Below are 25743 nucleotides of genomic sequence, written 5' to 3' on the forward strand. Positions count from 1 at the left end.
TTAAAATGTAATAGATGGGCTGCTGCACTTTTAATAACAAATACCACTTTGTTTCTAGTATGCAAAACTTTTGATTGAACAGGAAATGGCTTCTATTCCAATTCTTGTGCAAATTCAAGAGAGGAAAAGCATTTTTCTATGTTTGAAATGCCCCTCTAATTTCCATCAAATTTATTAAAAAATCAACAATTTCTACCATCTTATAGGTTATTCTCCAGTAAGATTACAAACTGAAGATGGAATTCTCTGTCCAGATAATCTGGAGACACAAACTATCAGTCTTCCTGGCATAATCATCTAAATATGGATGAGCATTATGTTACTCTGAAACATCACTTTGGTGACTTTTCTTAAACATTACTTATGACTATTATTTTTCCATTGGGATCATCAATTTCTCTCTTTCTTTTTTCTTTCCTATTTAGACCTGAGAAAGTAGAGGACAGTAATGGGAAATCACACACAAGGGATAGTGTTTATCCTGGCAGGTCTGACTGATGATCCACAACTGAAAGTTACGCTATTTGTCTTCCTGCTTCTCACCTACTTGCTGAGCATCTCTGGCAACTTAACCATCATCACACTCACCCTGGTGGATACTCATCTCAAGACCCCCATGTATTTTTTCCTTCGGAATTTTTCCTTCTTAGAAATTTCCTATACTACTACATGCATCCCTAAATTGTTGGTTACTATGGCAACTGGAGACAAAACCATTTCCTATAATAATTGCATTACTCAATTGTTTTTTGCCTTCCTTCTTGGTGCATCTGAATTTTACTTGCTGGCAGCTATGTCCTATGACCGCTATGTTGCCATTTGTAAGCCCCTGCATTACACAACCATCATGAGCAGTAAGATCTGCATGCAACTTGTCTTCTGTTGTTGGCTTGCAGGATTCTTTACCATCTTTGTACCCCTCCTATTGGGTCTAAACCTTGACTTCTGTGCTTCCCACATTGTTGATCACTTCTACTGTGACACAACACCCCTGCTGCAGATCTCCTGCTCGGACACACAGCTCTTAGAGACAATGGGATTTATTTCTGCATCGATGACACTTGTGGTCACATTAATCATGGTGATAATATCCTATACCTTTATTGCATTAACAATCCTAAAAATACCTTCAACTAAACAGAAGAAAAAGGCTTTTTCAACATGTTCTTCTCACATGATTGTGATATCCCTTTCTTACGGCAGCTGCATCTTCATGTATGTTAAGCCATCGGTCAAACAAAGAATATCTTTCTCCAAGGGAATTGCAGTGCTCAACACCTCCGTGGCTCCACTTTTGAATCCTTTCATCTATACTCTGAGGAACCAGCAAGTAAAAACAGCCTTCATGAACATGGTACAAAGGGTTGTTTCTTTCTTAAGCAAATGAATGTCCTGTAGTATTCTATATAAAGGAAATGAACAAAGGAATCCCTGCTAATATCAGTGTATCAGTAGTAGCTTCTAATACATAGTATATTTTGGTTGTTTTTTGAGTTTTTTTTCTTTCATGTTTAAAATTCATCTTTATCTTTTCAAGCTTCCTTTGAAGAAAATCTTTGTTCCAAAGAAGTTAATTTTCTTTATATCCTTCAAGACATTTTTTTCTCATTTTGCTTCCTTTTTTTTTTTTAATTTTTATTTATTTATGATAGTCACAGAGACAGAGAGAGAGAGAGAGAGAGAGAGAGAGGCAGAGACACAGGCAGAGGGAGAAGCAGGCTCCATGCACCGGGAGCCCGATGTGGGATTCGATCTGGGGTCTCCAGGATCGCGCCCTGGGCCAAAGGCAGGCGCCAAACCGCTGCGCCACCCAGGGATCCCCATTTTGCTTCCTTTACCTGTGAATATCTGAAAGAAATGGAGATAACCTTTTCAGTCTGTCTCTGTTTGTTATCTTTGAATTCTATTCAAGAATATAAAATATTTTATTTATTTTATATTTAATGTAGCATGCAATGTAAACATTATTATTCTTTATTTGTACTTAATTACAACCTATTTAAAACTAATATTCATTTATATTTTTTATAATACTACCAAATTATTGCTACACTATTTAATAAAATGAAAAGGCAATTGTGGCAGAGAATAACCACTAGTGTTAATAATCAAATTAGAATATATTAGTTTACTTAAAAAAAGATTGTGGGGGCGCCTGGGTGGCTCAGTCAGTTAAGGGTCCACTCTTGATTTTGGCTCAAGTTGTGATCCTATGTCAGGCTCCATGCTTAGCAGGGAATCTGCTTCAAAATTCTCTTCCACTGCCCCTCCTACTTCTCTGTCTCTCTCTCTCCCTCCCTCTCTCTTTCTCTCTCTTCAAAATAAATGAATCTAAAAAAAAAAAAAAAAGAAAGAAATAAATGAATCTTAAAACAATTAAAAATATTGTGCATTATATTCAATTTAAATTGGTTGTTTAATTTGTGTTAGAGAACTGTGAGCATTTACAAATATTTAAATTAAATATGACAAATGACATACTAACAATCATAAGAACGATTGAACATAGCTGCCTCATGAAGAGTGGAGCAGCATAATAATTTCAACAAATACCTAAGCCTGGTTTTGAAATAATCCAGATATGCACAGCAACTTCAGATGAATTTATGAGTATAAATATGTTAAAGAAATTATAAATCACACACATAGATTCATCAGGAAAAAATAGAAGGCACAAATTACCTATGTTAGCATTGATAAAATGACTTCACTACAGATCCTATGGATATTGAAAGAATAATGAGATATTATGATATTATGAACCACTTTATAGGAAAAATAGATAATTTATGTGAAATGGCTAAAATCCTTGTAAAATATAAACTTCCAAAGCACTCAGAAGAAATTTATAAATGGAGTACTCTATAGCTGCTACAGTAAGCTATTTGTATTTAGAAATGTTCCCCCACCCCCCACCCCCACACACACACACAAATTGAGGTTTAGATGGCTTCACTTATGAGGTATACCAAAAATTTCTAAACATTCTCCAAAAAACTGAAAAGGAGGGAATACTTGATTCATTAGTAAGCCATCATTATCATGATACAAAAACACAGGCAAGGCACTAAAAGAAAAAGTAAATTCAGAAAATATTCCTTATGAGTACAGATATAGAAAATCTAAAATAATATATGAAAATGTGATCCATTAACATATAAAAATGATAGTATACCAGTACCAAGTGAGTTTTATTTTTTAAAGAATTTATTTATTTATTTATTTATTTATTTATTTATTTATTTATTTATGAGAGACACAGAGAAAGAGAGAGAGACACAGAGAGAGAGAGACAGAAACAGAGGCAGAGACCCAGGCAGAGGGAGAAGCAGGCTCCATGCTGGGAGCCTGAGTGGGACTCAATCCAAGGTCTCCAGGATCAGGCCCTGGGCTGAAGGCTGCGCTAAACCGCTGAGCCACCTGGGTTGCCCAGGTTTATTTTTTAAATGCATTGTCCATTTAACATTAGAAAACATATTGATATAATTCTTAGCATGCATACAACTAACAAGAAGACATCAAAAGGTGTGGGGAAAAAATAGTAGAATTGAGAAGAGAAGAGATGAATCCACTATCATAGTTAGAAACTTCAATAACTGTATCCAAAATGGGCAGATCTAGCAAGCATAAAATTGGTAAGGACATAGTTAAACTCAACAACACCATCAATTAGCTGTGTATAATCGACATCTATAGACTATTTTAATCAACAATAGCTAAATATCTTTTCTTCTCAAGCTCACAAAGACAGATCATATTCTGGACCATAAAACGCACTTTAAAAATTTTGGAGAGTAGAATTGATACAATATTGGCTCTCAAACCACAATGGTATTACACTAGAAATCAATAAAAATGATGACTGAAAAATCCTAACTAATACATGCATCATAGAAGAAATCTCAAGAGAAATTCAAATTTTTTTAACTAAATGAAAATGAAACAACACCTATTTAAAGTTTGTGGAAGGCAGTGGAAGAAGTGCTCAGAGAGAAATTTATAGCATTAAATGTTTCTATTAGAGAAGAAGAAAAATCTATAATCAGTTATCTAAGTTTCCACTGTAGGATATGGACATTAAAAGGGTCATAAGGAAACACTATGAACAATTCTATTAACACAAATTTGATAACCTAAGTGAAAATGACCATTCTTTGAAAGAAACAATTTGCAAAAACGCAAGAATAATCTGAAAAAACATATCTATTAAAAATTCACTGAATAGTTATTACTTTCTAAAACAGTGTCAGGCATTCCATGTTCATATTTTGTTAGACAGAATTCTATTAAGATACCACCCAAAATAATTTACAGATTTAGTTCAATCTCTGTCAAATTCCAATAACATTATCTTTTTAATGGAAAACTTTTAAAAAACGGGAAAATTTCATTCTCAGATTCAAATGGAATTGTAAAGAAATCCTATTATCCAAAACCATCCTGAAAAAAAAGACAAAGGTGAGAAGACTGACACTTCCTAAAATCATACTATGAAATAATAGTAATAAAAAAGGTGTGAAATTGGCATGAGGACAGATACATAGAAACGTGGAATAAAATGAAAAGTCCAGAAATAAGTCTATACATCTATCACTAATTTTTTTTACTAGAATATCAAAACATTGAATGGAGAAAGAACAGCCTTTTCAACAAATAGTGCTGGCATAACTAGATAATCACATGTAAAAGAGCAAAATTACACTCCTACCCTACACTGTACAAAAATCAGCACAAAGTATATCTATGACCTAGATATAAAAGCAAAAATATCCAACTCTCTTTAAAAGGGTGGATATATCTTCATGACCTCGGGTTTGGATTTGGCTATGGATCTTTAGATATGGTATGAGCAATAAAAGGATTAAATTGTGCTTCATCAAAATTAAATACTTTTGTTGTTCTGAAGACATGATCAAGAAGTGAAAATAAAATCTACAGAAAGGGAGAAAATATTTTCAAATTGTATATCTCACAAGGTTCTAGTATCCAGAATACACAAAAACTATTACAAATCAGCAACAACAACATAAAGAAATAATCCAATTAAAAGTGTGCAAGGATTAAAAGTGTGCAAGGCAAGGGTGCCTGGGTGGATCAGTAGTTTAAACGCCTGACTCTTCGTTTCCCTTCAGGTCATGATCTCATGGGTCTTGAGATCAACCCTCTGGCAGACCCAACACTCAGCAGGGAATCTGCTTGAAGATTCCCTCCCCCACTGGCACATGTGTATGTGCAAGTGCACACTCGCTGTCTCTCAAATAAATAAATCTTTAGAAAATGTGCAAGGATTTGAATACAAATTTCTTGAAATGAAGAACAAGCACATGCAATGGTGCTCTATATCATTTGTCATTACGGAAATGCACATCAATACCATGAGGTACCACTGCAAATTCATTAGGATGGCTCTAATTTTTAAAATGAGGTATGGAGTAATGGAAACCCTTTTCTATTGTTAGTGGGAATTAAAATTACAGTCACTATGGAAAACAGTTTGGCGCTGTGTATGGGCTCGAGGTGTGTACGTCGTTTGTGTTATGTTAAAAGAGAGTCCACTAAAAATGACAGAACATCGAAGTCTATCACAAAGAGCAATAAACAGAGAAATATGGGCTTTCTTGGTTTCTTTCTTTGTTTTCACTTGTATATGACTATTAATGCAATATGTTATCCTTCTGGAAAGCTTACATTAAAGGAAAGCAAATTCAGAGAGTGTCATAGAGTTAGTGAAGTTCTGAGTAAAAATGATATGAGAATTTTGAGAGGATGTCATTGCTGGCTAACGGAATATTGAGGGAGGTTGGGTGTCGGTAACATTGTGTTTATGAGAATACTAAGAGAGTAAGTATCCTTAAAGCCTTTCCTCCTTCTCATTTTTTTCTCTTTTCCTCCTTTTTCCTTCTTCCTAGAAGTCAGTTATGAGAAACCACACAACAGTGAAAGCCTTTATTCTTCTTGGACTGGGCGGTGACCCAGAATTGCAGGTGGTTATTTTTCCTCTCTCTTTCTTTCTCTTTCTTTTTTCGACTTTACCTACATGTTGAGTGTCACTGGGAATCCAACGACAATCACTCTCACCCTACTGGACTCTCAACCAAAGAACCCATGTATTTCTTCCTCCAAAATTTCTCATTTTTAGAAATCCCATTTACAACTGTGTCCCAAATTCCTCATCAGTATGGCAACAGATGATAAGAAAGTAGGAAAGCTGAAGGTATTCCATTTTAGGAAGGCTCCATCTCTGCTGGTTTTTGCTAGACCCCATTTACTCATGTCCATATTTTGCATCTGTAGAAGCCAAAAAAGCTATGTTCCCACTTCAAGGGGGATGCAAGAAAATTTACCATTTGCTGAGTTTTGTTCTAGGCCCCAAACACCTGATAACACCCAAGAAGAGCCAGATTCCAGACGTGTTCCTGGACATTATCTTCAAATAAACCGCTGACGCAGGCATCAATACCCCTACCTTTGGTAATTTATAGAATAATACCTATTGTTCACCTGAAACTTGCTTTTCTCTGGATTCCCAGAGAAACACCTACACTAGACCCTTTTCTGATACAAACCTTACTTAGCACCCCAAAACAACAAAGAGACTTGTTCTCCTTTCCTTTCCAAGTCTCCCAGACACTCCATCTGCTCCTCTCTGTCTGCCGCTTAAACTATTCAATAAACTCTGTTTCTACATTATCTGGCTCACATTTGATTTCTATTCTGTGTGAAGCCAGGGACCCTCTCGGCTGATCCCGTGGGACCCTCCACTGGGTCCTAGGACCCAGTCTGCATCAATAAGACCATTTCTTACAACAGTTGTGAGCACAGCTATTTTATACTGGCTTGAACGCAACTGAATTTTTTCTTGTGGTTCCTCAAGCCGATGTTTATCTTTGGACAAGTACTTCACAGACTCTGGGCAGATGTCCTTAAGGATTGCTGTAGTTATACATTAACTATTTGAATAATGTAACCCTTATTAGTGAATAAAGGGGTTCAAATAAGTTAACTCTTTTAATCTAAACAATAATCTTGTTTTCCAAGGACTTGAAATTCCTAATTATGAAGCTTTCAAAAGAAATGGAAATTAGAATTATGAGATTAGAGCATTGGAAAAATGTTTTTAATAGTTTTAGAAGATTCTCAGAATCATTTAATGAAAGTAATAGTAATCATATTTTCAGTAATGAATTTTAAAAAATTGCTTGCAAATTTGTAAGTCAAATGAGAATTCCCTTTTGACCAAAATTTCTATAAAAATACCAAAGTCAGTTATTTTGTTTAGCAAATTCTAAAAACAATGGCAAGCAATTGAGGTCAGATGCATTTATATAGGGTTTCTAAACAGATGGAAGTATTAATCTAATTACCATGAACGAAAAGGAGTGAGGTAGATGAAAGATATGGTTCTATCACTTCCCTAAACCAAAATTAAGGGTGGAATATATACACAAAGGAAATAAATCTTTCCTGGCTGGAAGTTTGCTGAATTTTTTAATATGGAGGCTTACACTATTGTTGCCAAAGGAAAAGAATCTGTGCATTTTTTCTTCAGGTCAGAATTACTTAACATAATTTTGCTAGGTAGAAAACAAACTGGAATTGAGAGAAAGATTTTGGCAAATACACTTTATATCAGGTAATGATTTAATTGACACTATGCTGCTATGGAAAACATTGCATTTATTTTACAACAATTTTAGAAAACAGATCAGTAACATAGAGTATATTGGCTATATTCCAGACAGAGGAATGAAAGAAGTAGGAATAATATAATCTACATCTGTAAGACTACCAAAGTGAGTCTTACACAAAACCTTTCAACATTACTAAAATACTAAGTTTAAGTCCAAAATACAGTTGTGGTATACAGATCCCTTCAATTTCTCTAGGCTTGTTTTCTCTATCTGTATAACAGCATATGAAGTACTAATTGAACCACATTTTTGAATGTTCAAAATTAAGTGATATCTTTTACTGAGTGCTAAACAGTTTTAATAGCATATATTTAATGAACTATGAGATGTGGATTAAATTTCTCCTACTTTAGGGGTCCCTGGATGCTCAACTGTTAAGCATCCAACTCTTGGTTTTGGCTCAGATCATGATCTCAGTATCCTGAGATCAAGCCCCTCATGGGCTCCAGGCTCAGTGAGGAGTCTACTTCCCCTTCCGCCTGCTCATCCCTACCCCTCTTCCACACACTGTCTCTAAAATAAATAAAATAAAAACTTTGAAAATTTTTCTCCTACTTTATATATGGAAAATCTGAGGCACAAAAATGTTATATATTCTGTGCAGTATTCCATTTTGTATTTGTAAGAAAACCTTTACTGGATTCAGGCTGAATATCTCAAAAACCCTTTTTAAAGCATCAGATATATGAATTCTCCAAATGTATGTCATTATCTAACACCTCTGTGCTATTCGCATATATTTATAACTCAGTCTTCTTTCCTACTGTATATTTTTAGTCTCAATATAATTATTACTTTCTCCTAAAAGTCCTCCCAGAACTCCAAAATTACTTAGAAGCTATATGGTATGCCCCATCATATTTTAATATCCCTTTATGACAACACTAATTATACACTATATATTAATATTAGAGTTAGGTGTCTGTCTCCTTACTTAAGGACAAGTTTCTCAAACATAAGGATTGAGAGCCTTGCAACATCTGAAATGAGAGATACACAAGATGTGTTTAATCAATTAACAAATTACGTATAGCAAATTATACTTATAAAAGGCATATTTTATTTAAAGTCATGGTTTCTAGTAGCTAACATACAATAAAAAATGCTATTTAAAGCTTGCATTACCACTTCAGAGAGTAAGCTATTGTAGCAGGGTGTTTTCATTAGCGAGAATAAAATATGAGGGTGAGACTGAGCTGCAGGATTCTTCAAGAAAATGTCCTATATGGGATAAGTAATGAAATAGAAAAACATGATCAGAAGAAATGAATGAGGGCGCCTGGTGGCTCAGTTGGTTGAGTGTCTGCCTTTGGCTCAGGTCATGATCCCAGGGTCTGGGAATCAAGCCCAGCATGGGACTCCTTGCTCAGCTTCTCCTGCTTCTCCCTCTCCCTCTGGCCCCCACTCTGCTCCCACTCTCTATCTCAAATAAATAAAATCTTTTTAAAAAAGAAATGAATGAAAGATTTTTTGTTTTTATGACAACGTTGTGATTTGTAGCAATTATCACAATTTTTTTTTTGAAAAATACAACCTTTTTTGTAACATATCCCAGAAGACTTCTTTCACCTGCTGGTTCCTTAGGGTATAAATGAAGGGATTTAGTAAAGGGGCGATTGAGGTATACAGCAAAGCTACACCTTTGGATACAGTCACCCTTTCTTTGGCAGATGGCTTAATATACATAAAGATGCAGCTCCCATATGTCATGGAGACAACAATCATATGGGAAGTACAGGTGGAAAAAGCTTTGGCCCTTTGCTGTGCAGAAGGGAATTTCATAATGGTCTTCATGATGCAAGTGTAGGAGAGAACCACTAACACCAATGTGACCACAAGTGTCACCACGGCGAAGATGAAAGACATCAATTCTAGGACATGTGTGTCTGTGCAGGATATCTGCAGGATGGGGGAAGTTTCACACATAAAGTGATCAATCGTTTTGGAAGCACAGAAATCCAGCTTGAGTCCCATGAGCAATGGGGGAAAGATGATTAGGAATCCAGTCAGCCAAGAAGCAAGTACAAGCTGATAGCACACTCGGCTGTTCATAATGATTGGGTAATGCAAGGGTTTGCAGATGGCAACATAGCGGTCATAGGACATAGCAGCCAGAAGGTAAAACTCTGTAACTCCCAGTAAAAGAATAAAAAATAATTGAGCCGCACAATTATTATATGAGATGGTTTTTTCTTTAGTCACTATGGTTTTCAAGTATCTGGGAATACATACCGTTGTGAATATGATTTCTAGAAATGAGAAATTACGGAGAAAGAAATACATTGGCATCTTGAGGCGAGGATCCAGCAGGGTGAGGAGGATAATGGTTAAGTTCCCCATCAGGCTCAAAGTGTAATTAAGAAATAAAAACACAAAAATCACAACTTGCAATTGTGGGTCATCTGTCAGTCCTAGGAGAATAAACTCTATTTCCGTTGAATGGTTTTTCATCTCTCTTTATAAGCCTTATCAAATATACATAAGAAAAGAGGACAAAGTCAAACATATACATGAATATAATATACTGTAGTGTAATGTGAATTAACCTATATATACACACATTAACATATATATATAACTATATAAAACCTAAATATATATAAATAGGCCTAAGTGTATATAAATTGAATATATAGAAATTAACCTAAATACATATAAACTAAATGAATAGGTGCAGCCTGAGTGCCTCAGAGGTTTAGCGCCACCTTCGGCCCAGGGTGTGATCCTGGGGTCCCAGGATGGAGTCCCACATTGGGCTCCCTGCAGGGAGCCTGCTTCTCCCTCTGCCTGTGTCTCTGCCTCTCTCTCTGTTTCTCATGAATGAATAAAATCTTTTTAAAAAATCCAAATGAATATATATACTAATTTCACATTTTAACTAAATATATATATATTAACCTAAATATTTATATATTTACCTAAAGTGGAAAAGGACATATATTCTCTAATTTATCTATTTGTAAATTATTTTTCCATCTGAAATTTACAATGATGCATAATTACATGCTAAAGGTAACTCTAAATTCTTTCCTATCCATTTTTTCTCTTTATAGTAATATTTCTCACAATTTTTTCTCTGGAACTTGAATATTTTCTTTGGCTAATATGCATTTTTACCCATTCTTCCTGGGTCAACTCAACTCTACATGCATAATTTAAATAAAAGAAGATGAATTATTTTTAGTGTAGTTTTCCATCATTTTTTTTCACCTGAGCAAAAGAGACTAAGTTGTTCTGTGTTTTAGAAATTGTATCCGAGTGATTTTCAAAACCAGGATTTAGAGTTATATATGATAATTCCTATGATAGTCAATGACTAAGCAGGATTGACTTCCATTAATTAGATAAAGTGAATTTTTTTCTGCACTAAGAATACACAATTATTATCAACTTTCTTGACTGGCTATGCTATGACATTCAAATGGTTGGTTGTCTTTCAGGATATATAATAAATACAACAAAGGAAAACATGACAAAAACAAACAACATATTTTAATAAAAATATTCTATTTTTTTCAATTAACCTTTTTGAGGTGTATTCCTAATGTATCCACATAATTTGGGTCACTGCTTTTTAATATTCCCCCATATTTTTGTAAAACTATTGATTACTTCAGAAATTATTGTAAGAAAGTAAAATCTGCCACCCCAAAATGTGTCTCTTTGACATGACGATTAATTTAAGCTGATTATTTTTAAGAAATGGAAGTCTCAGAATGTTTTCCTTTTTACCTCCTCAAATTTCTAAAAGAATTTATATAAAAGACTTGCTCCAAAAAGGGAGATATTACCACAAATAATTATGGTTGTTTGTATGCTAATATGAATTGGCAAGATCTAAAATGTGGTCGAGAGGGAGGACCTTAGCAAAGTCTGGTTCTTAAAATTCTTCTTTATGTTCATTCTTTCTGTGTGGCCCAGCAAAAAATTGTTTCCCAAACACTTACTCTTTTTCATTTTCCTTTGAATTCTCTTCCATGTCTTTAAAGTCCCAGACCCCTACATCTTTGGAGCTCAAAATGGTAACCTCAAAAAAAAAAATGGTAGCCTCCAATGCCTGACTGCCCATAATTCTCATAATCTTACAAGGCTCCCGTCCCATATATATGCAATTAATTTGATATTGTCCTGTTAATGTCTCATGTCAATTTAATTCTTAAACCAGCAAAAAAGAATCTGAATAGTAGAGTAAAATTTTTCCTCTCAAACATTATATTACTCTCTGTCCTTTCTAAGTATAAACATTCTATTTATTTCCATGTTATAGTATTCCATTTTATGTGAAACATGCTAGTCTGTTTCATTATATGTGTTACCTGCAACGTTTTAAAGGAAATAAATTATTAAAGCACTCTGTTATTTTTATTCTTTTGCTTTTGTCTAATTAATATTGCTGTTTCTTAATTTTTTTTGTTAGGAGAGGAACAAAACTAGGATTCTCCATGCTTAATGTGGTTTTCTGAAACAGATTTTAGGGAATAGCTTAAATTTTATTAATGGCAATTGAAGACTTGTAGTCTTCAGCTACTGAGTGGTCACAAACTTTTTTTATAAAAATGTATGTTTATGTTCATCTTAAAACTCCCAACTTTGCTCTATTTCTGACTTGAAAAAGTATGCTCTAGGAGTTATTCATACAATTTTGGTTACCAAGTGGATCTATCAGACTGTTCTAGAACTATGTTATTCCATTTGAGAAAACCGTTGCTCAGCATTTTTTCCACATCACTTAACCAAGGGCAATACATGATTCATACAGAGAATCAGAGAAAAATGAAATTTAGATGCAACTGTATATGAATAAGATAGATTACAATATCTGTTAATACACAGCCAACAAATGACTGTAGCATATAAGTGTAAAAACACTTATAGACCTTAAAAATTGAGAACTCAAATTCAACTCCCTGAATTGGACTTGTGCATTTGATATAACTTCTGATTTTGAAGTCAAGTTAAAATTATTGTTGCCTTACCTCCTTGAACCTATTGTATCTAGTGTTCCCTTAAGTGTGCATGGCAGAGATGTTTCTTGACATAATTAATTATGATTTTACTCTCTTATCATCATATTTTATTTTCTGAGCTGGATACTTACTATGAATGATTTTTGTGGGAAGGACCATGTATATACAGTGCTTCTGTAAAGAATTTCCACATTCCCTCAGATTCATACTCACTTTGAAGCTCAGAACTCAAGTATTAATAATTTTAATGGACATCCATTTTCTATTCCAGATAAGTTGCATTTTGTGAAAGCTTGTTGTTACAATTGCTGTCATTCAAAACCTCAAAATGAGTAGTTATACTTTAAAATAAAATGAAATACGGCAACTGAAAAAGACTCGTGGCATCATCTGATGAAAGATAAGCAGCTGTTCCAAGAGAAATTCCATATTGGTCCCTGTACACTTATGAAATGCTGCAGTTTTATCACTTTCTACTTACTATAGGTCCAGGGGTTCTACTGAAATAAAGGAAAAGAAAACCTAATCTTTGGGGATCAAAGGTCCAAAAGTACTAATGACTGGCAATAAAAGACACCACTGTAATCCACTTTAAATAAACGTTGAAGTAGAAGTATCCCAGAGGAGTATAATAAGTGATTTATAATAATTGATGAAATATTTAACAGGATCATCAGCCGTTCACTGTCCTGGCGCAACACTGAAAATTCCCAAACCGGTTTATACAAGCCCAAGACACTACCTTGCTTCCAATTAGCAAAGAAGCAATTTCAGACATTAATGTAAACCATCTTACACTCTGACACCTGGTAGTGAGTTATATTTACAAGTAACAAGCATAATATTTTATCAGATTAATAAGTTGAGGCTTCAGATGGATGTTTGATGAAATTATTTTGATCCTTCAACTGAACTGATTTTACCTGTAAAATACATTTTATGTTAATGCCCAAAACTAGAAATGATCCAATATCCACCATCTTGTAAATAGTTTAACAAATTACGGCATATGTATATAATGCAATGAATTAGATATAAAAAATGATTGAGGGGATCCCTGGGTGGTTCAGCAGTTTAGCCCCTGTCTTCAGCCCAAGGCATGATCTTGGAGTCCTGGGATCGAGTCCCACATTGGGCTCCCTGCATGGGGCCTGCTTCTCCCTCTGCCAGTGTCTCTGCCTCTCTCTCTCTGTCTCTGTCTCTGTCTCTCATGAATAAATAAAAAAATTTTAAATGATTGAATCTTAGAAATATTATGCTAAGTGAAAGAAGCCAAATGCAATATCTATATACTCTATGATTATATTTCTATAATTCAGAAAATCACTGAACTTTAGGCGTAGAAATCTAATCAAAGGTTTTAGAGGCTAATAGTGAGAATGAATGACCATAAAAGTGTCATGAGAAAACATTTTACAATGGACATATTTTATATCTTGATTGCAGTGGTGGTTGCATGACTATATATTTTTCAGAGTTCATCAAAATATATCCCCCTCAAAAGGTGATCTTTTTTGTAGTTAAATTCTATCTCAATAATCTAGCAAATATATTTGGATGTGACCTACTTTTTTTTTACTAGACTATTAATTAGATTACTTAGATGTGTACTGTCTGATATAACAGCCATTTAGTCATATGTGGATATATGAATTTAAAGTGTTAAATATTAAATTAAAAATTAAATATTTAGTTCCTCACTTGGGGGTCATGGGATGGGGAACTGCTACTGTGCTAAGATCTAAAATCACCAAAATTAACAGTAATTTATCATCTCAGCCTTCCTCTGGGAGTTACAAGCCTTCATTAGACTCTAAAGTTCTAAACTGATTCCATCAGACAGATTCTCCCAATGCAAATGATGCCCAGATTCGGGGTGCTTCCTATTTCACTATCTTCTTAAAGTTCCCTCAAGGATCCACTTATTTTCATGACAAGGTTGTAAACTCCAAGTAAATAACATACTTGACTGGAACAGATTCATATTTAAAGTCAATATATTCCTCTTTTTTCTACATTGATCAGTGTATCGGGTTTTAAATAACCATTCTTTAATAATTTGAATACAATATATTATAAGTATTCACATTTTGCAGATAAACTCCAATATCGATTTCTTTTATTAAAAAGAAATAAACTAAGTCCTTAACATATTAATTTGGTTTGGTGAGGTTTTTGTTTTGTTTTGTTTTGGTTTGGTTTTGGCTTTGGTTTTATCTTCTTTTTTCTCTAATTCATGAGCTACAGATACGTCTAGAAAGGAATTCCCTCTAATCTTGTGACAACTTCCTGACTTTTTCCATAGTGATACATTTGTCAAATTTCACATAATCTATTTAGAATCTGTGAAACTGTAATAAATAAATGCCACAAATAGCTGTTAGTTTTCTTTTTTTTATTGGAGTTTGATTTGCCAACATATAGCATAACACCCGCCAAGTGCCCCCCTCAGTGCCCATCACCCAGTCACCTCCAACCCCTGCCCTCCTCCCCTTCCACCACCTAGTTCATTTCCCAGAGTTAGGAGTCTCTCATGTGCTGTCTCCCTTTCTGATACTTCCCACTCATTTAGAGGCTAATAGTGAGTCCTGGGATGGAGTCCCACATCAGGCTCCCTGCATGGGGCCTGCTTCTCCCTCTGCCTGTGTCTCTGCCTGTTCGCCCCCACTATTTTTTATATTCCCCAAATGAATGAGACCATATAATGTTTGTCCTTTTCTGATTGACTTATTTCACTCAGCATAATCCCCTCCGTTCCATCCACATCGAAGCAAATGGTGGGTATTTCTCATTTCTAATGGCTGAGGATATTCCACTTTATACATAGACCACAGCTTCTTTATCCATCATCTGTCAATGAATGCTATGGCTCCTCCCACAGTGTGGCTATTGTGGACATTGCTGCTATAAACATCGGGGTGCAGGTGTCCGGGCATCTGTATCTTTGGGGTAAATCCCCAGCAGGGCAATTGCAGGGTCGTATCTGCCAACACTTTGATTTTGGCCTAGTGAAACTGATTTCAGATTTTAGGATTCCAAAATTGTGAAAGAATAGTTTTCATTGGTTTCAGCCATCTATTTTGTCATAATTTGTTACAGTATCCACAGAAAATTAATACATTGTCCAGTAAAATAAGTGGCAATATATACAGTTATAGAAAAAAAAACAGTAATAAAAATCAAGCCTTGGGAACATAAAGAAGAGCCTTCATTTCCTAATAGATGGCACTCAGATCCTTCAAAGATCTTCCTGGTAAAAGAATTCTAAAAATTCTGAAACAAATTTAAAAAGAAAATGAAAGGATGAGTGGCTGAGCTGGTGGAAAAGTAAGTAAAATCTACAATGTCTACAAAGGTAAAAAGAGTGAACAAATCCTGAAACAGATCATCATAGGTAAGAGGAAGTGCCGGCCCATGTTTTGGATTTTTCTGGACTTTATACAATTAAGTAACAAAGCAGTTCAGTGTTCATACACAGTGGATAATTTGTGTTGCTTGTAGATATATTGAACCTGAACCAGGAAAATCCATCTCTCTCAAAACTCGAATAAGAAATATAAATCTTCACCAGAGAAAGATAAATGTGGACACTTGCCTCCTTGATTGAAAACAAGTGCAAGAAAAACAAAACAAACCAAAAAAAAAACTTTCTTTAGGATTTTTTTTAATTTAAAAAAGGATGTCAGAAAACCAGAGAAGCTGAATTTCATGAGTTCTTACAAACAGAGGGACTTAAAGCCTGGAATTTTAAAAATCAGTGGCTCATTGGTGGGCCTGGAAAGCAATAGAAAGCTGAACCCCTGTCCTTAAAAAAAGCACAACAATCAGCCCTGCAAAGAAGCAGCAGTTTGAAAAACACCTGGGGTGGGGTGGAGCTAGGATAGCAGAGAAGTAGGGGGATCTGGGCTTTCCTCATCCCTGGAACACAGCTGTATTGATCACTTGAAATACCCAGGAAATGGATCTGAGGATTGGAAGAAAGATTTCCATGGTTGGAGGGAGACAGTGCGGCAGGTGGAGGTGTGTGGAAGTGAGTTAGGGGAGAGAGCTGCCCTGCTTCACAGGGGAGAGAACCCTTTGCACAGGGAAAGAGAAGGGAAAGAGAGGTTGAGAGAGGAGATGTAGGGTTCACAAAAAAAGAAAACCTATTGGACCACAGACTGGGGAGTTGGGGGAGCTGCGTGGCACAGGTTTATTATGGTCAAACTCTGAGCTTTGAGAAGTGTGATACTCCGGAATGGAGCTGTAGTGAGTGCTCCTGGTGAGAAGGAAGACTTTGGATGGGGAAGAGGCACAAAGTGGTGTAGGGTTCTCATGGGTCGCACTGGGAGAGATTGTTCCCCTTCCTGGATTACACAGGGAAGAGGATATATACCATCTCCAAGGACAAAAGACACTGTAGGCATCAACAAATGGCCTTTCATCTGCAAGGGACAGAGGCCTGTGCAGAGAGGGGATAACCTGGTTACTGCTATTTGAGGTGCCACAGCATAGAATGTGCCCACTTCAAGGGCAGGAGACTGGTTTTCTGGGACAAAGAACACTAGTCAGAGTGCAGGGAGCCTCTAATCCAGAGGAGGGAGCATATCCAAGTGGTGGTGGCTCCTTTATGAGTTGGAGCTTTGAATCCCAGCCTCACCAGAGATAAATGCAAGATACCTGGCACTGGCCTCCTGACGGCCCTGGCTCCAGTGAGGGCTTCCTGAACAAAGGGGGGGTGTCACCAATTTGCCCAGGCTGCAAACACTGTTGGACATCAGAGGGCAACACAGTGGCCCCCAATGGAGGTGGAAGCCACTGACATCAACCCCCGCCCCCTAATGCTAGGCAACTGCTTTTTCTTTACTGGGGCAGGTGACTCAGAGCCAACTCAGCTACCCTTTCCCCCAGAAGAGCACACAGACAGGACTCTACATGAAACAAGTTTACTGAGAATACAGTGCCCCACAGTATCCCCTTCGGTTCTGGTAGAAATAGAACCTGGTAGCATTTTTTTCTTTTGTCTTACTCTTTTTTTTTTTTCTTTTTCCTTTGGAATTGGGTTTACAGTTTTCTGTTTGTTAGTTTGTTTTTACATTTCCTTTTCTCTCTTCTCTTTTATTCTTTTTATTTTTTGAATCAGGATTCTTTTCTTTTCTTTTTCTTTGAAATCAGGCTATAGTTTTTTGATTGTTTGTTTTTGTGTTGTGTTGTTGTTCCCTTTCCTTTTCTTTTTGAAGCAGGCTTCGCCCACCCACTCCCTTTTTTTCTTTTTCTTTCTTTCCTTTTTTTTCCCAGGCATTTTTTAACAAACAAATCAAAGCATACCTTAATAAAGGTCCCGAAACTCCTCACTGCACCAAGGAGGAACTCTACAGAGGATGGACCTGTGGGAAAGAGCTGCCAAAACAGCAGAATTGACACGGCATACACCAAAAACACTTCCTTAAGTGCCAGGCCCTGGACACTGTATGACTTTTTAAAATTTAGTACTACTCCGAGGTGCAAGAAACATAACAACCCTTCATAACATACAAAAGATAAAAACTTAGCCAACATGACAAGATGGAAGAATTTGCCCCAAAAGAAAGGTCAGGAAGACATCATAGCCAGGGACTTGTTCAAAGTAGATATAAGCAATATATCTGAAGAAAAACTTAGAACAGTCCTTAGACTACTAGCTGGACTTGAATAAAACATAGAAGATACCAGGATAACCCTTGCTTTAGAGGAAAAGACACCAAAACTGGTCAGGCTGAAATAAAAAATGTTAAAGCAGAGATAAAAACCTGATGAGATATAATTACTATGAGGATTGAAGAAGCAAAGGAGAGCATAAGTGATATAAAAGATAAAATTATGGGGATCCCTGGGTGGCGCAGTGGTTTAGCGCCTGCCTTTGGCCCAGGGCGCGATCCTGGAGACCCGGGATCGAATTCCACGTCGGGCTCCTGGTGCATGGAGCCTGCTTCTCCCTCTGCCTATGTCTCTGCCTCTGTGTGTGTGTGTGTGTGACTATCATAAATAAATAAAAATTAAAAAAAAAACTTTAAAAAAATGTTTAAAAAAAATTTAAAAAAAGATAAAATTATGGAAAATAATGAAGCTGAAACTAAGAGGGAAATAAAACCATTAAACCATAAAGGTAGACTTAGATAACTAAATGATTCCATAAAGTGAAATAATATCTATAGCATAGGAGTCCCAGAAGAAGAAGATGGAAAAGGGGGGGGAAGAAGGTTTATTGGAACAAATTGCAGCTGGGAACTTCACTAATCTAGGGAAGGAAACAGGTATTCAAGTCAAAGAGGCACAGAGAACTCCCCTCAAAATCAACAAGAACAGATCAACACCATTACATTTCATACTGAAACTTGCAAAATACAAAGATAAAGAGGGAATTCTGAAAGCAGTGTGGGAGAAAAGGTCCTTAACCTACAAGGGTAGACATATAAGGCTGGCAGCAGACCTGTCCACTGAGAACTGGAAGGCCAGAAGGAGAGGCATGATATATACAATGTGCTAAATGGAAAAAATATACAGCCAAGAATACGTTATCCAGGAAGGCTGTCATTCACAATAGAAGGAGAGATAAGAGTTTCCAAGACAAACGAAGACTAAAGGAGTTCGTGATCACCAAACCAGCCCTGCAAGAAATATTAAAGGGGAGCCTTTGAGCAGAAACAGAGACCAAAAGTAACAAAGACTAGAAAAGGACAGAGACATCTCCAGGAATAGTGACTTTACAGGTGATACAATAGCACTAAATTAATATCTTTCAATAATTACTCTGGCTGTAAATGGACTAAAGGCTCTTATCAAAAGACATAGTATATCAAAATGAATAAAAAAAACAAGACCCATTGATATGCTACTTACAAGAATCATGCCTGTGGCATATGGGAGGAAGTGTTATTTACCAATCTGAGAGCACATCCTGGAGGGACAGAGACCCCTGGGAGACTCTCCAGGAGCAAAGGAGCTGATGGGCAACATTTCTCTCCCCACCCCTGGCATAAACACAGAGCCATCTGCAGACAGTGCCAACATTCATTACCCAACTCACTTACACTATGGCCACCCTGCCCATCTTTCCATCTTCAGCAGATCTGCTATTTTCAGTAACAGTTGCCTCAGTCCTGGTGCTGCAAATGCCCTCCTCCAGACTACCAGTGAAAATCCTGCCAACACTGCATCTCTGGACCTGTGCATTGTGCAGGGCCTCAGTCCCAGTTGTATTGGTGGCTCCCTTCCCACGAACACTTAAACACATCTTGTTAAAACTGCACAACCCACCCTCACCAACCCATTCCTGGTGGTGAGTATACATCCTCTCTCACTACTATGCAAACTTTAAAGGCATTGTGTGCCCCACTACCCCCCCACCAATATGTTCTTAGCCAGAGCCCATTCAAACCAGGCAAAAGACTGGCACTGTGCAAGGAATCCTGTGAAGGGCCAGCATCACTCCAAAGTGCCTGGGGTGAGGGAGAGATAACAACTGCAGCCCTAGCAGTGGGCTGGGGGACAACAGTTGGACCCACCCACCTTGAAAGCTTCTCAAGGGACAACGCAGGGAAAGCACCCTGCACTTTGGTGCTACTGCATCTTTGGCAAACACCTGGTCCACCTAAACTCAGCCCAAGGCAGCCCCAGATTGATCCAACAACACCACAATGACACAACACTGCTCACAAGAGGCAAGGAGCACTACTGTAGATGACTGTAATAAAGGAAAAAGTGGCTAACACATAACAGCAAGGCACGTGGAGCACACAGAAGAGACACCCCTGCAATGCCTGGTTCTGGTGAACAGGGAACACTCCACTGCAGGACAATGCAGGGACTCTTCTTCATAAAGCTATTACTTTCAAAAACTGGAGAAGTAGCTGACTTTCCTAATATGAAGAAACAGACACAGTGTTAGAAAAAAGGAGAATGAGGCATATATCCCAAATGAAAGCCAGAAAAAAACCACAGCAAAAGATCTAAGTGAAATGGAGATAAATAATATGCCTGATAGAAAAATTAAAGTTATGATCATAAACATACTCACTGGACTTGAGAAAAAAGTGGAGGACCTCAGTAAGACCTTTAACAAAAAGATAAAAGGAAGCAATCAGAGATAAAGGGCACAATAAGTGAAATTTTAAAATACTACATGGAATAAAGAGCCACTGAGAGGAAGCACAAGAAATTAGCGACCTGAAGGATAGAGTAATGGAAACTAATAAGGCTGAGCAGATGAGAGGAGAAAAAATATGCAAAATGAAAACAGACTTAAAGAACTCAAAGACTCCATTAAGTGTAATCTCATTCACATTATAGAAATCTGATAAGAGAGAAAAGATGGCAGAAATTTTAATTGAATAATTAATAGCTGAACATTTTCTGAATCTGAGGCAGGAAACAGAAATCAAGATCCAAGAGGCACAGAGATGCCCAACCAAATCAACCAAGGTGGTCCACACCAAGACGCATAATTATTAAAATGGCAATAAGTAGTGATAAAGAGAATTTTAAAAGCAGCAAGAGAAAGAAGACAGTTACATACAGAACTCCTATGAGGCTTTTAGCTGTTCATTCAGCAGAAATTTTGTAAGCCAGAAGAAAGTGCCATCACATATTCAAAGAGCTAAAAGAAAAAAAAAAAAAAAACCTATAGCCCCAAATACTCTATACATGAAGGCTCACACTTAGAATAGAAAAGAGATAGACAGTTTCATAGATAAACAAGAGTTAAAGGATTTCATGACAACTAAACCAGCCCTACAAGAAATGTTAAAGGAGGACTCTAGTGGAAGGAAGAATTTTAGGTAGGAGGAAAATAGTAGGAAGGACAAAAGAGGTAAAAATGGTATACTTGGGATTCATAAATGGAGTTTGAGGAACTCATAAATGAAAGAATGTAAAGAATGACACCATATATCTAAACAGGGAGGGAAAGGCATTAAGAATGGGTTCAAATTTGGGGATCCCTGGGTGGCTCAGCGGTTTGGCGCCTGCCTTTGGCCAAGGGCGTGATCCTGGAGTCCCAGGGTCCAGTACCCCATCGGGCTCCCTGCATGGAGCCTGCTTCTCCCTCTGCCTGTGTCTCTGCCTCTCCCTCTCTGTGTGTGTGTGTGTCTCTAATAAATATATAAATAAAATCTTAAAAAAAAACAAGTACCCTTCCAAATTAACTAGTACTTGAAAAATAAGAAAATATGCCAAAGACCAGAAAAATATGTCTACCGGATAAGTAGATGTCATGAATATACTGAATGCAATGTAGTACCCTGGATTAGAGCTTGTAAAAGGGAAAGAAAATTAATGATAAAACTAATGGAATACAAATAAATTCAGACATTAATTAATAGTCTTGCTTGTTTGGTGGTATCTTTTCATTTTGACAATAGAATACTGATAATACAAGATATTTACATTAGCAGAAACTGGGTAAATTTTTCTCAAATAAAAGGGCTTGTTGAAAACAAGTAGCCTTCTCTAAAACATTAGCAAAAACTCCTTATGTCATCAGAGAGTAAAAATAACAGCAGTACAAAGCCACAGGTAACTGATTTAGAATCCAAGAAAAAATTACTGCTGTCTCCGAGTCTCTGCAGACAAATATTTGACATTTATGATTTGCCAAAATGGAGGAACCCGAGTCAAAACTTAGGCTTTTATTTGAGACTACTGAAATCTTACTTCTAAGAATAAACACAAAGAACTTATCATTTGTCAAAAAGCATGGAATACAGAGTTGTATAATCTCATTCCTTGTTTTGTCCAAGGTTATCCGTCTTTAATACATGCCAGAATAAACTGAATTCATTGATTAATTACATTTATCTAATAAATTTATTTGAATAAATTAAATAGATAAAATTTTTAAATGAAGTAAATTAAATCCTATTTCTAGGAATAAATCATCATCCAAAATCATTGGCATTTGCAGTTTTGCATATATGATAAAAATTGCAGAAAGGTCTAAAGACTAAAAAAACATGAAAATAACAAAAATACAGAGACCTGAATGCATGGTCAGTGAAATATTTAGAATTAATAATTTTTATTAGATCTATAAAATTAACAATTTAAAAATAATTGGTATTAAGAGTTCAAGAAATATTTGCCCAACAATCTGAAGCAAAAAAAATGGGGATCATGGACTGAAAAATTGATAGGAAGAAATACCCAGAATCACTGTTACAAAAAAGTGCATGGAACCTACATTCTTCACTATGGAATATAGTTATGTAGAGGAAACAAGTTTTGATAATACTATAGATTTCACAGAGTATAAGGAAGACAAATAGTACTTTAACAAAAATAACTGTATTTTTGTCTTATTTAAATTGTTCAGACTAGGATGTTGAAACTCTTCCATGAGGTCACTGTGTTTCTAATCTGATATGCCTAGAAACACACCTAGGTCACAAACCTAGGTGTGTTCTGTGCTCTCTCTTGTTGATTGGCCAGTGTATTCCTAGTGTGATTGCTCATACTCATGGCTTCAAATGGTTTGCCCTCCCATGTGTGGATATCACAACGAGAGAGGGTGGAGAGGACGAGGAGGGCAAACCCCTTTTATCAAAGAAAAAACAAAGGAAATTTCACATCATTTCCGTTTACATTTTTTGGACATAATTTGTACACATGGTCACAAGTTGCAAGGAAGACTAGCCATGGACATAGATAAATATTCCATCAATACAAAGTGAAGAATTCTTGGGTATTTTATTTTTTTAATAATAAATTTATTTGTTATTGGTGTTCAATTTGCCAACATACAGAATAACACCCCGTGCTCATCCCATCAAGTGCCCCCCTCAGTGCCCGTCACCCATTCACCCCCACCCCCCGCCCTCCTTCCCTTCCACCACCCCTAGTTCGTTTCCCAGAGTTAGGAGTCTTTATGTTCTGTCTACTTGGGTATTTTAAATGTCAGTTTAAGATCACTGAATCATATCACAAAGACTATTTGGGGTAAAGACAGCTTTCAGAAAAGATAGTGAGGATATGTAGGAAATGCATCAACTAAAATAATCTTTTTATTTCTGTCTTTAAATCCTTATCTATATATCTGGGACTCAAGGATTTTTTTAAATGTGCGTGAAATAATTAACTAAAATGACTGTGCAGAAGAGCAGATTATGGAAATCTATACTGAATTCACAAGAGACACAGTAAATAGTAGGGGTTTTTAAATATATTTTTAATTTAAAAATTTTTAGTTCCTGGGGAGAATTCTTATATAACATATAAGTTTGTGTCCATTGAGGAATACACTTCTTTGAAACCATATCATTCTGAGAAATCTTTGTAATCTTTAGATAGTTTCTTCAGGACAAAATAGAATAAGTACCCCACAGAGTCAAGTGTTGGCCATTTTATATGGCGCTGAGTAATACATAGAAAAGTATTCAAAACACAAATAAGTATGCTATAGTAATGAGGAAGTTTAACACATTAGATTAGAGCAGAAATAAATAAAATAGAACCTAAAAAAAAAAAACAGGAAAAAAAGGAGCTAGTTGGTTTTTTTTTAAGATCTATGCATTTTGTAAACTGTTAGCCAGACTCATTTAAAAAAAAAAAAAAAAGGACTCAAATAAACAAATCACAAATGATAGAGGAGAAATAACAACTGACAACACAGAAACACAAGATTTATAAAAGATTATGAAAAAATTGTATGCCCCAAAATTGTGCAACCTAAATGAAATGAAATTAATAAATATCTCAACACATAAAAGCTACAAAAACTGAAACAGGAAGAAAGAAAATTTGAACAGAACAATTATAAGCAATGAACTGAATCAATAATTTTAAAAATCCCAACACACAAAAGTCCAGGAACAGATAGCTTCACAGGTGAATTCTACCAAACATTCTAAAGAAGAGTTAAGCCCCCCGCCCCCCCCCAAAAAAAAGAGTTAAGACCTATTCTTCTCAAACTTTTCCAAGACATAGAAGAGGAAGGAAAGCATTACTTTGATACAAACACCAGATGAAGACACCACAAAAGAGAAAACTACAGGCCAATATCCCTGATGAACATAGATGCAAAAACCCTTAACACATTATTAAAAAACTATAATATCCATTTCGTGATAAAACGCTCAACAAAATAGATGTAGAATGAACATACCTCAACAAAATAAATGCCACATTCTCAACAGCTAATATCATACTCAATGGGGAAATAATGATCTCTTCCCCTAAGGTCAATAACAAGACAAGGAAGTTCCCTCTCACCAGTTCTATTCTATGTAGTATTAGATGTATTAGCCACAGCAATCAGACAAGAAAAAGGAATAAATGCCATGTAAATTTATAAAAAAGAAGTAAAATTCACTATTTGCAAAAGACATGATACTATATAGAGAAAATCCTAAAAACTTCACCAAAAAGTGACTACAACTAATCAATGAATTCATTAAGATCACAGGATACAAAATCAATGCACAGAAATCTGTTGTATTTCTATACATCAATAACAAAGCAACAGAAAGAGAAATTAAGAAAACAATCCCATTCACCACCACACTGAAAACAATAAAATATCTAGGAACAAACTTAACCAAGAAGGTGAAAGACCCATACTCTGAAAACTATAAAAGACTGATGAAAGAAATTAATGATGATACAAACAAATGGCAAGATATTCCATGTTCCTGGGTGGGGAGAACAAATACTGGTAAAATGTCTATACTACCCAAGCAACCTATACATTTAATACAGTCTCTATCAAAATACTAACAGTATTTTTCAAAAAAACTAAGAAACCCCAAAACCCTAAATTTGTATGTAACCACAAAAAAACTGAATAGCTAAGCTAAAGCTAGTAGCAAAATTATAGTTATCACAATTCGACTTAAAATTACAATATTAATTGTAAAAATATTATAATTATTATATTTATATTATAATTATAATAAAATACTATATTATCATATATTAAAATATTATATTAATATATTACAAAGTTTTAGTCATCATTAGTACTGGCAGGAAAGTAGACACATAGATCAATGGAACAGAATAAAAAGCCCAGAAACAAACCATGATTCAATTACTCTTTGACAAAGGAGACAAAAATAGGCAGTGGGAAGATCATC

At 35.8% G+C, this 25743-nt stretch overlaps 2 protein-coding genes across 2 annotated transcripts; one reads left to right on the forward strand and one right to left on the reverse strand.

Annotated features, from left to right (window-relative positions):
• Window positions 1–448: 448 nt before the first annotated feature.
• OR6C69 (olfactory receptor family 6 subfamily C member 69) lies at window positions 449–1387 on the forward strand. Its single transcript, NM_001256457.1, has one exon. It carries the CDS (start codon window positions 449–451, stop codon window positions 1385–1387), a length of 939 nt encoding a protein of 312 aa, NP_001243386.1.
• Window positions 1388–9197: 7810 nt separating this feature from the next.
• On the reverse strand, window positions 9198–10142 carry OR6C6 (olfactory receptor family 6 subfamily C member 6). The gene has a single exon (NM_001389118.1). The coding sequence runs from the start codon at window positions 10140–10142 to the stop codon at window positions 9198–9200; it is 945 nt and encodes a 314-aa protein (NP_001376047.1).
• Between the last annotated feature and the right edge of the window lie 15601 nt (window positions 10143–25743).

This window comes from Canis lupus, chromosome 27 (genome assembly GCF_011100685.1).
Source record: "Canis lupus familiaris isolate Mischka breed German Shepherd chromosome 27, alternate assembly UU_Cfam_GSD_1.0, whole genome shotgun sequence".
NCBI classification, from domain to species: Eukaryota; Metazoa; Chordata; class Mammalia; order Carnivora; family Canidae; genus Canis; species Canis lupus.

Excerpts from the sequence above, each read along its gene's own strand:
- OR6C69 (NM_001256457.1), top strand. The coding sequence starts at position 449 with ATGGGAAATCACACACAAGGGATAGTGTTTATCCTGGCAGGTCTGACT.
- OR6C6 (NM_001389118.1), bottom strand. The coding sequence starts at position 10,142 with ATGAAAAACCATTCAACGGAAATAGAGTTTATTCTCCTAGGACTGACA.